This window comes from Bidens hawaiensis, unplaced genomic scaffold, assembly GCF_021521415.1.
Source record: "Bidens hawaiensis isolate Kalapana, Puna unplaced genomic scaffold, B.hawaiensis_p1.1 tig00009385_1, whole genome shotgun sequence".
In the NCBI taxonomy this organism is placed as follows: Eukaryota; Viridiplantae; Streptophyta; class Magnoliopsida; order Asterales; family Asteraceae; genus Bidens; species Bidens hawaiensis.
In genome coordinates this window covers 682,631-697,298 of record NW_027491692.1, presented here as the reverse complement: position 1 = coordinate 697,298, position 14,668 = coordinate 682,631, and the positions used below count along the sequence as shown (strand labels likewise).

Below are 14,668 nucleotides of genomic sequence, written 5' to 3'. Positions count from 1 at the left end.
TTATGTCTGAAAAGTTACTTTCGGCGCAGCATGCGCACCAACCCCATTGGTTGACAAAAAAAGTGACTGACATTATCTTTTGAGATCTGCTTTTTCCATGCTTGACCAGTACCTTTATCTGAACCGCCCATGCTTTTACTGTTACCTGTCAGCTTTTCTCTTGTCCCCTGCAGCTGCCATATCTTTCCATATCTTTTGCTTTTGTTTTCTTATGCTTTTTGATATCTTTTGCTTTTGGAATCTTTTACTTTTTGGAGATCTTTTCCCCTTTTCTAGGGATTGTGTTCCCTAGGGTTTCCCTATAAATAATAATGTTATTTTCTTAACACATCACACACAAACACTTATTTTAACCTCCTCCTTGCTCTCTCTACCGCCTCCCTCTCTGCCTCCGTCTTCCTCTCTGTTCTGCCCTGCTTTTCCGGTAATATATATATTATATATAATAATTTACTTATTAATTATGCTAACTTATAATCAAGACTTAAATCAAATCATTAAAACAATAATCTTATTTATAGGTTAACTTGTGATTGTTTAAAGTTGGTTCTTGCTTTATCTTTCACCGCACCGTTTATCAAGTGAGTAATCTCGTACCTAATCCCTTTTTATTTTTAATGTTTTGGGATGTTCATGTGTTCATACAAACTTAGAGTCTTAAACTATTTATGAACTTTAGTCGCGCAGTATCCCATGTGTTGAGGACGTAGACTTGGCTGTTTATTTGTATGTGTGGATCATTAACCGTCTTGTCGGTCTATTCCGCAGTTTTCATGGTACCATTAGATGAACACGGGAGAACAATCGTTTATGATTTCTCTTTTGTTTACACTTGCACAGTTTTCTTGTTTTATGCTCAATTGGGAGCACAGATTGACTATGAGCTATGAATCTTAGACTTGATCCCGATCTGATTACACCCTTGTTGAAAACCAGACATACACATGTTGCGCGCAGATTTATTGTTATCTATATATTGTATTAAACTTGATTTCTCACCAACACGCAAGTGTTTGACGTTTATTTTAACACATGTTCAGGTTTGCTGTAGCTACATTTGGAGCTTGTGGACACGTAGGACGTTTTTACTTTTGGACCTAGATTAAAATGTATCAAGACAAGTTATTGTTGTTCGAATATTTTGCCTTATAATATATTGAATTATGTTGCTTTATGTTATCTTGTGTTTACGCTGCGCGTGCGCGAATGAATGTATTTATTAAATATTGACACCCAATAGTGTCACGAGTAATGAAACAATATGTGGCGCCCCGATGTATAATCCGCCTTTGGTCGGGGTGTTACATATGTTTAGGCTATTAAAAACTGTCAGGTGATACGAAGGACTCACCGGCTCTATTGTCCCGTATCAAATGACGCTTTATGTTGAGGTGACGGTGGTCGTACTCCTGCACCGTCGGCGACTGATACAGGACCTTCCACCTGTACGCAAAGTCCGTCCCCATTTCCGTGTTATATAGGCCCTTAAATTTTCTTCTTATATTCTCGGATATGTGCCACCTGCATAAATTTTTGGTGGCATTAGGGAAGACCGCGTCGCATGCGTTCATGAGGGTCCGCGTCAGTCAGGATCATGTGTGGCTCCATGCAGTCATCGAGCATTTGTTTAAGTTTCTCCAAAGTCCAGCTGAAGTTCCTCTGCCGTTCCCTGATCACAAACGCGGCGTCGATACAAAACGACTGTGATGTCGAGGTAACACTGATAAACTGAACCAACGGACAGTCGTACATGTTGGTGTTGTACGTCGTGTCAATCATCAGCACCTCGGGAAATGCACGCCACATCTTATGCGAGTTACTATGACAGAAGAAAATTTCCTCCGTCCTGTCGTCGGTATCACTCTCCCGGGTATATAACGTGAAACCGTTGCCTGCGAGAAAGTTTTCCAGCGCCTGCATTGGATGAAATAAAACTTTGGTAAATATTACAAGCACGACAAGTACACATTAAAACTACAAGTGTTTTGAACTACCTTCATAAGGGTGTCGCCTAGTAGCCCATCCCTCCTAATCTTGGCGGTGTGGTTGTATATATCCTTTATTACAGGTTGCACACCGGGAAACTTTTCTCGGAGGGCTGCTTCGATTTCTTGCGGCTTCACGCCGGCCCTGTGTAAACTCTCAACCATAACCAGCTGGTCGGTGTTCATTTTTCTAAAAGACGCACACCCCTCCTAGAATTCAACGAGATCGTGGTTGTGAGTCTCGTTTACCACTTGAACCCTCCAACATGCACCCCTCGAGTCGTACCTGCCCAGAATCTTTTCTAGAAAACTATAATAAGACAACACTGATGCTCTTTTCTAGAAAAACTCACTAACATAAATATAACATAATACAATATAATAATATAATAATATTATTGTATTATATTATATTATACAATACGCTATACAAACGTACCTCCGAAAGTCTTGCGTCGCCGCCTAACCCCGGCATCTGACTCTCTGACGTACATCAGGTACCTAATAATAATAATAATATTTTAGTACTAATAATAATAGAAAAATTAATGCTTTAATACTAATAATTATATGTTTAGAATAAAAATAATAATAATATAATAATTAATATTTTAATAGTATTTTACTGTAATTATTTTAATAATAATAATAAAAATATAATAATTTATATTTAAATTGTATTTAAATATTATTATTTTAATAATAATAATATTATTTTAATAAATACAATAATAGTATTTTATTTTACTAACAATAATATTTTCATAACAACAATATCTTAATAATAATATTAATATTTTAATAGTAATAATATAATAAAAATTTTAGCGCTAACGGTAACAATACGGGAAATCTATTTTAAGTTTAGGAGGCCCGGCGAACTAGGGTTACCGTCAAACGGTCGGTGCCTAGACAAATTTCTAAAGTAAACCATTCACCAAGTCTTTGTCCTAACATCTACAACTATGTCCTAACATGTAAAAAATAAAGATAAAACGAAACCTGGTTTAACTCCGACTGACCATTAGCGCCGTCCGGCATCTCCTCGTCCGACTCCGGAAACATACATGGTTTAACTCCGACTGACCGTTACCCGTCCGACATCTCCTCGTCCGACTCCGGAAACATATATGGTTGTTGGTGTTGGTTGAATGAAGAGGGTGAGGGTTAAGAAAAAAAAATAAAGGAAAAAAGAAATGGTGGAGAGGAAGGGGAGGGAGCCGGGCTCCAAAAATATACAAAAGACAATACGCCGACCTATACGCGGCGTATAGCCCGTACGATCCGACAACCCTATGACAGGCCAGGCTAGAAGGTCAAATCGTACCCTAATATGTCACGTATAGACCTATATGCGACGTATAGGGTGATGGTGGGGCGGTGTCCCTAGCAGGACCCAACCATAATCATAATCATAATCATAATCATAACAACAACAATTAATGAATGGAACCTAGTAGTGATACTGATCACTGAACAATTCAGTACTATCGAACTCAGAAAAAAAAAACTTCAGTTTTGATTCTAAGTATAATAGAATATGATTTTTTAATTTTAAATAAATTTCAGATAATTTTTCAAAGTCTGAACTATCATACTTTAAACACACTTTAAATTTAAATTCCTTCGATCATCTTTCTATTTATAAATGTATGTATATTTACGTAACTATATCTGAAAACCTTAGTATTATTTCTAGCACTTGGCTACTTATGTTACTATGTATATTTTTTTATGCATATTTTTCTAGAGATTAAGAGCATTCTCATCCCATCCCTTATTCCTAAACCAAAAGTTACACTAAAACTCACTACATTTTTTCTCTTTATTTCAATTAAATAATACTTTCTATACCTTTTATCATTACCTTTTCTCTTTCCTTCACTCACAACCACTTTCAAAATATATTAAAAAATTATATGGGGCGAACAGTAGCTTTTCAAATATACAGAAAATCACTACTTTTTCTAAAATATAAAAACTCTTCACTCACAACACCCTGAATCACTCTCTAAATTTTAAAAACACCCCTCACATTAAATGAGGGCCGGTTGGATGAGAATGCTCTCATTCATGATTTTTCTTTTAGCCTTTTCTTTTTGACCTTGTTTAAATAGTCATATATGTTACCTTATCATACCCGATTGTAAAACCGGGTTATAGGATGATCACCAAATCATTGTCTTCTGTAACTAAGTCCTGCAATATAAGTCGCATGATTTTTTTTAGTGTATTACATATAACTAGGTTAATTAACTCGTATTTAATATTGCCATTGCCTTAGTTTTATCATTTAGTACCGAAAATAACTCAATAAAAAAGGAAGCAGAAAGGGCGGATCAACTCACCAAGAACCCTTAATTTATGTCACATGATCGGTGACACTGATAATTTTTCATAATATGTACTCTGTATTTGATATTCAATTGACACCGTATCTTTAAAATATATCTTTACTTGCTCAAATATGATTTTAGAAAGTCTTTAAAAAGGGAAATATGTATTCATGCTAACCTAAGATCGTATGTAGCTTAATTGGCGTGAAGGAACCCTAGTTAGGTCAAAAGGATAAAGATTAAAAGACAAATTCCATCCTTATGCTAATGGGTTATAAAAAGTTTAAAGCAAAGAAGATAATAATCTTTTTTTGGCGATTCTAAAGTAGATATCTTTTAAGGTTAAAAGAAGAGATGCTTATCCTTGAATTTCATAATACCAAGCTTTTGCTTTTTTAGGTAATAGTTTTTTTCTTTCTTTTTCACATATAATTTATATAAATTGTGTATTTATATTATATTATATCCCACCTTTTAATGCTTTTTCTTAATCTTAATACTGGAATGTCGGGTCTTACTAAAACAACCAGAGGTCGAAAGTTATTCTTTTTGGGAAACTCATCACACACCATAAAAAGTTGAGCTCTTTCTTTCTCTTGATATTTCTTAGAGAAGATTTTGCTTTTCATATTTTGGAGAACTGCTTACAATAAGAAATCCTATTTCCTCTTGCACTAACCTACTGTGGCCTTGTTTAATAAGTTACAACTAAAAAGATGGTTTCATCTTCACATAAGCCCTTTTTCAATTTTGCTCCTTCATTCTTTTTCATCTTTATTCTTCTTCATTTTTCCATCTTCATTAATTCTTCCACTTATATATATTGCATATATTTGCTGCAACTTTCAGTTTGGCATTTAAAATCAAAGATTGAATTCAGAAAATGGAAAGTGATTTGGTCATTAGGATCGTTAATTAGAAGCTCTTTATTAAATTAAGTCATATGCAATAGTTAGTGATTGTGAAATTATGAAACGTACACGAGGGTTGTCCTCACTCACTATCATTTAACATATGCTATGGTTAGTGAAAGGTGAGTGCTCTTTCTTTAAAAAAATTAATTGTACTTAAACACCTATCATTAATTGTTTTAAACGGTTACCTATCATCTAGGCATGTGTAAAAACCGTTTAGGAGACCATAAATACCTTTTTTGAAAATAACTCTGATTTTGTTAATATATATTTTGAAAATAACTCCATACGGCTGGGTTGGGCTAGCTGACGGTAGCCCTTAGCAATTGGGTCATACCGTACGGAATACCTAGCCATTCTATGTTTGTTGGTCGTTAAAAATAAATACTGAAAGAAAAAAAGTAAAAAAAAAAATTGTATTTAGTTATTTCGAAAAAAAAATAACCACGTAAGTTCTTTGAGAAAAATCAAATTAGCCTTATGTTAAATAGTGCAATAAAAAAATACATAGAAACATTTGATTGGCTAAAAATTAAAAAATAAAAATACATATTCAATGTTGGGTATGTTTGGCAAAAAGCTTTTAGGAGCTTTAAGCTTTAAGTTTTTAAGAAAAAACTCATACTCAACAAAAAACTTTGTTGGTTGAAGACTTGAAGAAGCTTCAAGCTTTTAAGGATGGAGAAAAAGCTCAATATCTAAACGCTACTTAGCGTGCGTTTAAGAAAAAGTTAGAAGCTTTTACATTTAAATTTACAAGTTTGGTACTTGAACTTTTATCAACTTTTGTTAATTTATATAATAGTTACATATTTTATCCTTATTCAAACCTAACTACCCCCATGACTCTTTAATATACCATAACTTTTTCACACGTTAATATTTTTAAAACAAATTACATCATAAAAAGGAACATTTTATTCTCTTTAATTTGAGTATGATATTGTTATACTTTTTTAACTTTAAAAAATTAGTACACTACGTGATTACCGGTCATGATTGGCAACAAATCGAGTCATACGAGCTCAGGTCATGTGTAGTCGATACAAAAAGGGTCAATTTAGTTCGATTCATGTCGGTACGGTTTTGAGTCGAAAAGGGCCAGGTCAGAACATGTTTTAGATTAAAACGGTGCGAAGTCAGAAAGGGTTTCAGATCAAAAGAGGTTGGTTTAAAAAATTATCTATATGAAATTACTATATATTTCAGCTTTGTTTCTTGATTTTCGTCACCGGTTGCATGCTTGCTGCCTTTGCACGAAGTACACGTCTGCAGTCGGGTTATGTGTGCACTATTATCAAGTGAATCACGTACCGACACTGATTATACGGTTGATGTTAGGTTGTGCGTGCACTCCGCCGCACCGTGCGGGCACCCAGTTAGTTTTAGTAAAAGCTCCAGCTACCCTGCAAAACACCTAAATATATCTAAAAAGCTATAGCTACAGCTTCCAGCTACCAGCCACCAGCTTTCAGCTAACAGCCACCAACTACTTTTACCAAACATACCCGTTAGCTTCACATCACTGATCTCACACTATGGTTGCCCTCACAAGTCACAACCAGTCAGCCACACCACAAACGAGTGGGGATGGTGCCATGGTCATGGTTCCAACATGGCTGCAGGCCACTCATGGCCACAATCCATTACGAATGATCTTGTAATATACATACAACACTAAGAGTGATGTTAGGCTAAATATATATATATATATATATATATATATATATATATATATATATATATATATATATATATATATAATGTGAAAGGAGTATTTTATTTCTCAATATTTAAATTCGATTACATTATAAGTTCATATGATAATAAATAGAAACCAACTATACGCTACTCACTACTAAAAACTACTTACTAATTGTTTGATTTTGAAGTTATTTTTAACTACTTACTATTTTATATAGTTTCTTTTTTCATTAAAATATTTTTACTAAATTCAAGAAGCAAATATTTCCCCGATAAAACTTAAAGGATTCAGTCCCTGTAAAATGTAAAATTTTAGTTGTTAAAAAAAAAAAAAAAGAAGAATTTTAAAAATCATAATTGTTGTTACGGTTGAATTAAAGGCATCATTTGTGCATGCCTCATTATTAATATTTTTTACTTTTACATACTTTATAAAGTGATCCTTGTGGGAAATTATAAGCAAATAATTTGTATGGAGCCCCACCGACTTGGTATTCTATGCACATATTGATTGCCAAACGTTCTTCTTTGTGCACAAGTTTCATGAAAGTTTTAAAGTCTTTTTGAAAATACAAATTGTTCTTCCTAATATGAATTCCACCAAGGATCATTATCATGTTTAATTCAAAAAGGAATGCTTGGAGGTGTCAGTCTTCCCTCTTAAAACTTATATACCTGTGTTGCACCCTTTATGAGTTTATTTATACACAAAGACAGATTAACTAAGAGTTTAAATATGGTAGATTCTGTCACGTTAGGATGAAGCACGACGAAACAAAAAAAAAAGGATATCTAGTGGTGGTTTGAAGAATGGCTAAGCATATAGCGTTTTCTGAAATTATTTGTACAAATAGGCAACAGACTAGTGTAAAAGCCTACAAAAGAATGTGACAAACTCGTCTTGCTTTATGCTTCTGACTGAACTTTTAAGTTTGTTGCGAACTAGATGAGTTTGTTTTCCATTCCAGCAAACTTCAGCATTTGCGAGCTTGCTTAATTGAGTTCGCTATATGCAATTATGCATGCCTATGACCTATAAGCACTTTCAAGAAATACCTATGCATACTTAGCCATATCAACTTAAAAATCCAAAAAGTTATTGGAAATAAAAGAAAAAAAAGTTACATGATAATGAAATAGAGATTTAGGGCTTTGATAAACGAAATCGTTTGTGTAATCGCGTATATTTAAATGCGTTGGAAACACCCTCAATTTCTCCGTCTTTCCCGGAGTTGTTATCACGTAAAGCAGACTTCCCAAACCAATTTCTTCAACTTGAGTTTCAAGCAATGGTCCTCCGTCTTTCTTTTTATTTTACTTAGTTCATATACTTACAATTTATACTCTTTAGTTTGGTTTTAATTTTCTAAATCCTTTTACTTGATATATTAACTAACTATATAACTTATATCATAAACTACGGATTACTTAAATTTATTTTACATCACATTCAGTTAGTCAAAATTAATATTTGATCGGTTTTATTAATTATCAATTTGTTTAGTCGACATCATTTAAATCGATTTTTCGATGTATTAAATCCATTTAAATCCAACACATTAATACAATATATTTATTATTTTAGGGTTTTTGAATTTTCGTATATTACATAAACATTCTATTTTACAACACAAGAGTTTTTATTCAATAGTTTAGTGTCACTTTGAAACAAGATATATAATATTAATTAGTAACATATGTTTATTAAAATAGCATATTTAATGCTTCAAAATCATATCAGAATATAGATTTCTTTTTTCGCTTCACAATCATATCCAGTTAAGTTGATTATTGATAATGGGCTGCTACATGGGGTTTATAATTTATTTATATTTGTTCACCTCGCCTTTCAAAATAAATCAGAATATTTGTTTTTGTGGAATTGATATTGTCATATTGATGTATAAGCAAAACTTTAGCAATTGTATATGTTTATATTTTTAGTACCACATCAACAGCGTGCTTGTACTACACTAGCTACAAGAAAACAAGAGCTTAGGCGATGGAACTAGGGCTGTAAACGAACCGAACGAACATGAACAAGGCTTTGTTCATGTCTGTTCGTTAAGAAATAATGTGTTCACGAACACTTACCGAACAAGATTTTCTGTTCGTGTTCGTTCATTAAGGAAATTAATGTGTTCACGAACGGTTCACGAACACAAATAAAATCAGTAGAGCCTAGAAGATCAAGACCGATATATTCATCAATGTGAATAATGAAAGCGTGTAAACGAATCGAATGAACACGGACAAGGGCATGGTCGTGTTCGTTCATTTACTTTAAAATAACACGGACACTTAATCCAACAATTATTTATGTTCATGTCCGTTTATTTAAAAATGGACATTTGTGTTCATTTGTTTAAATTCTAAACGAGCATAACTGAACAAAGATAAACGAAAATACATGAACAAATGTAAATGAACACAAACAAACACAAATAAACTTAAATGAAAACACTTAAATGAACACAAATTAACAAATATAAAACCTATAAGTAGATGACCTATCTAGATAATATTTAATTATTTTCTATTCATACATAAACGAACATAAATAAACAGACATAAACGAACATAAATAAACGAACGTTCATAAACATAAATGAACGAACGGAACATGTGTTCATTTTCGTACGCTTAATTAAACAAACACAATTTTTTTGTTCATGTTCGTTCGTTTATTAAATAATCAAACTTAACTAGATATGATTATGAAGCAAAAAAAGAAATATATATTCTGATATGATTATGAAGCATTAACTATGTTATTTTAATCAACATATGTTACTAATTAATATATATCTTGTTTCACAGTGGCACTAAATTATTGAATAAAAATTCTTGTATCGTAAAGTAGAATATATATCTCTGTTTCAATATCCAAATCATAGTTTGGATACCTTATATAAGAAAAAAATAAATTGGTGTGGATAAATACCGTTGCATTCATGATAGAGTAGATTATAAAGACTAAAAGGAGTACTCAACTGCAAGAAAATCGTACAAGGAAATTGTTCCTGATTCCTTTCAAAGTTGAGTTGCCTTTGGGACTGGTGAATTCTTCTTCCTGCTTGTCAGCACATGCATTCCACTTTCCACTACAAAATCCACTTTGGCCCTCTAAATCTTACCTCACCCCCAAGCAAAGCACACCCCATCTTTCTCCTTAATTACTATTCCAAAATCAAGATTTTTCATCTTAAACTCGAAAGTCTTTATGTTGTAGCTACCATCAACAATCAAACATGAGAGCTGGTGGTTTCACTATCCAACAAGCTTTAAGTGCAGATGCAACAACCATCATAAAACAAGCGGTCGCACTCGCACACCGCCGTGGACATGCTCAGGTTACCCCTCTTCATGTTGCAAACAGCCTGCTCTCCCCCACCACTGGCCTCCTTAGAGTTGCCTGCCTTCAATCTCAATCCAACTCACACCCTCTTCAGTGTAAAGCTCTTGAGCTTTGCTTTAATGTCGCCCTAAATCGTTTACCGACATCTTCATCTAGTCCTATGCTAAATCCAAATCACTCTTCTCATCATCCTTCCATGTCAAACGCTCTAGTTGCGGCGTTCAAGCGTGCGCAAGCTCACCAGCGGCGTGGATCAATTGAAAATCAGCAACAACCGTTGCTTGCTGTAAAGATTGAGCTAGAACAGCTTATAATATCGATTCTAGATGATCCAAGTGTTAGTAGAGTGATGCGAGAAGCTGGGTTTTCAAGTACACAAGTGAAAACCAATGTTGAACAAGTTGTTTCTTTAGAGTTATCCTCTCACACACCTCCTCCTACTGCTTCAAAAGATTTCACTCAACATAATGGTATTGATAACCGGCATCATAATCAAGTTACCGTGAGGAATGAGGATGTGATGTGCGTAATCGACAATCTTGTGAACAAGAAGCGATCACAAAGCTTTGTGGTTGTCGGCGAATGTGTTACTACCATTGAAGGTGTGGTGACAAAAGTGATGGAGAAGGTTGATAAAGGTGAAGTTCCTGAAGCTATAAAAGATGTTAAGTTTATAAGACTTCCACTATTCTCTTTTGGTCAACTCTCTAGAGGAGATGTAGAACACAAACTTGCAGAATTAAGGAGTCTAGTAAAAGGGTATGTTCAAAGAGGGGTTGTAATTTATGTAGGGGATCTTAAGTGGATTGTTGAGTATAGGATTAGTTCATCGGGTCATGGGAGGGGATACTATTGTCCAATCGAACACTTGATTATCGAGTTGGGAAGATTAGTTTCTAGCGTGAATGACGAGATTAACATGAAGATTTGGGTAATGGCTATATCATCTTTTCAAACATACATGAAGTGTAGGAACGAAAACCCTTCACTAGACATCATTTGGAAGCTTCATCTTCTTACTATACCCGCGGGGAGCTTAAGCTTGAGTCTTGTTCCGCAAAGGTAATATTCGCTTACATGTATGGCGTGTTAAGAGTCTCTTTCTCATGAATCATGTATTCCTACGAAGTTTAATTTAGCATGAAACTTTATTTTCTTCTTCTTCTTCCTACTTTTCCTTTTTTCATAGCATTCATAAAGTAACATTGATCATGATAAATAAATAAAAACGTCTCTTATCATTAGAAATAAGTAAATGAAATTTATGTCCAATCATTTAATCTTCCTCACATGATGATACTTATAATTATAGTAATAACGAAGACAAGTGTGGAAGCAAGAATGGCAACAATGGGGATGTTCAAATGATGCCGGAAAGCGTAGAGGAGAAGCAGCTTACATGTTCCTTCGATTGTGTGGATAATTTCAAAAGTGAAGCTAAAAACTCAAGATCTTCAAGCCTCCCTTCTTGGTTGGCTGATGAGAAAATAGCAAATAATCAAGATCAGGCAAGTATCTTATTAGCTATACATTTTAACTTGGATGATAACAGTCATATATAACAACATAGGGTCTAATATTATTCTTATTTCTGAATTCAGGAATGTGTTTCAGTAAAAGAGTTGTGCAAGAAATGGAACTCAATATGCACTTCAGTTCATAGAACCAAACCCTTATTTCAAAGAAGCTTAAGCTTCTCTTCTGCTTCACAAGCTTCTTGCTTTTCCTATAATCACGAACACCCTAATTCCAATACAACCACAAAACTTTTGGATTTAACAGCCTTAGATAAAAACTTTGAACCAAATAATCTCCAAGATGAGGTAGAGCCCAGAAAGTGGTTTTCATCAAACCCAAATTCCACTCCAAATTCAGCTTCTTCAAGTGATCTTATGGAGGTAGAATACATGCAAAAGTTCAGGGAGTTCAATGGAGAGAACTTGAAAGTTCTATGTAATGCATTAGATGAGAAGGTTCCATGGCAGAAGGATATTGTTTCGGATATTGCAGGTACGATACTAAAATGTAGATCGGGTATGCTCAGAAGAAAAGACCACCAAAACTATGATGAACCGAAAGAAGAAACATGGTTTTTCTTTCAAGGAATCGATTCACAAACAAAAGAGAATATTGCTAAGGAATTAGCTAAGATTGTTTTTGGATCGTATTTGAATTTCATTGCAATTGCTCTGAGCAACTTCTCAACATCCCCAAGAGTGGATTCTACTGATGAACCGAGAAACAAGAGGTCGAGAGATGAACAAAGTTGCAGTTATCTTGAAAGATTTGCTGAAGCAGTGTCTGTGAATCCTCATAGAGTTTTTTTGGTTGAGGATGTAGATCAAGCAGATTATTTCTCTCAAATGCGTATCAAACGAGCTATTGAAAGAGGGAAACTAACACACTCGAATGGGGAAGAAGTTGGTTTTGGTGATGCGATAGTTGTGTTGAGTTGCGAAAACTTTAGCTCGAGATCAAGGACATGTTCTCCACCAGTGAAGCAGAAAGTAGAAGAAGGAAGCCCTTGTGCATCTTTGGATTTGAATATTTCATTTGATGAATATCATGAGGAGCAGTCCATATCCATGGATGATATAGGGTTACTTGAATCTGTAGACAAATGTATCAATTTCAACATTCAAGATTTGTCACTCTAGATCTTGAATCTTGAACTTAATATCCTATGCAATCATCTCAAATTTAAATGTGAAATCTATTTCTTTCTTGAAATCTCTGGATATGTATATATTTCATTATCATGTAACTTTTTTTTCTTTTATTTCCAATAACTTTTTGGATTTTTAAGTTGATATGGCTAAGTATGCATAGGTATTTCTTGAAAGTGCTTATAGGTCATAGGCATGCATAATTGCATATAGCGAACTCAATTAAGCAAGCTCGCAAATGCTGAAGTTTGCTGGAATGGAAAACAAACTCATCTAGTTCGCAACAAACTTAAAAGTTCAGTCAGAAGCATAAAGCAAGACGAGTTTGTCACATTCTTTTGTAGGCTTTTACACTAGTCCGTTGCCTATTTGTACAAATAATTTCAGAAAACGCTATATGCTTAGCCATTCTTCAAACCACCACTAGACATCCTTTTTTTTTTGTTTCGTCGTGTTTCATCCTAACGTGACAGAATCTACCATATTTAAACTCTTAGTTAATCTGTCTTTGTGTATAAATAAACTCATAAAGGGTGCAACACAGGTATATAAGTTTTAAGAGGGAAGACTGACACCTCCAAGCATTCCTTTTTGAATTAAACATGATAATGATCCTTGGTGGAATTCATATTAGGAAGAACAATTAGCATTTTCAAAAAGACTTTAAAACTTTCATGAAACTTGTGCACAAAGAAGAACGTTTGGCAATCAATATGTGCATAGAATACCAAGTCGGTGGGGCTCCATACAAATTATTTGCTTATAATTTCCCACAAGGATCACTTTATAAAGTATGTAAAAGTAAAAAATATTAATAATGAGGCATGCACAAATGATGCCTTTAATTCAACTGTAACAACAATTATGATTTTTAAAATTCTTCTCTTTTTTTTTTTTTTTTAACAACTAAAATTTTACATTTTACAGGGACTGAATCTTTTAAGTTTTATCGGGGAAATATTTGCTTCTTGAATTTAGTAAAAATATTTTAATGAAAAAAGAAACTATATAAAATAGTAAGTAGTTAAAAATAACTTCAAAATCAAACAATTAGTAAGTAGTTTTTAGTAGTGAGTAGCGTATAGTTGGTTTCTATTTATTATCATATGAACTTATAATGTAATCGAATTTAAATATTGAGAAATAAAATACTCCTTTCACATTATATATATATATATATATATTTAGCCTAACATCACTCTTAGTGTTGTATGTATATTACAAGATCATTCGTAATGGATTGTGGCCATGAGTGGCCTGCAGCCATGTTGGAACCATGACCATGGCACCATCCCCACTCGTTTGTGGTGTGGCTGACTGGTTGTGACTTGTGAGGGCAACCATAGTGTGAGATCAGTGATGTGAAGCTAACGGGTATGTTTGGTAAAAGTAGTTGGTGGCTGTTAGCTGAAAGCTGGTGGCTGGTAGCTGGAAGCTGTAGCTATAGCTTTTTAGATATATTTAGGTGTTTTGCAGGGTAGCTGGAGCTTTTACTAAAACTAACTGGGTGCCCGCACGGTGCGGCGGAGTGCACGCACAACCTAACATCAACCGTATAATCAGTGTCGGTACGTGATTCACTTGATAATAGTGCACACATAACCCGACTGCAGACGTGTACTTCGTGCAAAGGCAGCAAGCATGCAACCGGTGACGAAAATCAAGAAACAAAGCTGAAATATATAGTAATTTCATATAGATAATT

The 14,668-nt window shown here is 34.1% G+C and overlaps 2 protein-coding genes across 2 annotated transcripts; one reads left to right on the top strand and one right to left on the bottom strand.

Moving 5' to 3' along the window:
* Positions 1-1,542: 1,542 nt before the first annotated feature.
* On the bottom strand, positions 1,543-2,171 carry LOC143532188 (protein FAR1-RELATED SEQUENCE 5-like). The gene is made up of 2 exons (XM_077027307.1): positions 1,995-2,171; positions 1,543-1,914 (listed from the first exon to the last, which is right to left on the bottom strand). The coding sequence occupies exons 1-2, from the start codon at positions 2,169-2,171 to the stop codon at positions 1,543-1,545; spliced, it is 549 nt and encodes a 182-aa protein (XP_076883422.1).
* Positions 2,172-9,848: 7,677 nt separating this feature from the next.
* LOC143532169 (protein SMAX1-LIKE 3-like) lies at positions 9,849-12,991 on the top strand. The gene is made up of 3 exons (XM_077027296.1): positions 9,849-11,359; positions 11,610-11,805; positions 11,899-12,991. Exons 1-3 carry the CDS (start codon positions 10,191-10,193, stop codon positions 12,952-12,954), a joined length of 2,421 nt encoding a protein of 806 aa, XP_076883411.1. The 5' UTR covers positions 9,849-10,190; the 3' UTR covers positions 12,955-12,991.
* Positions 12,992-14,668: the final 1,677 nt, after the last annotated feature.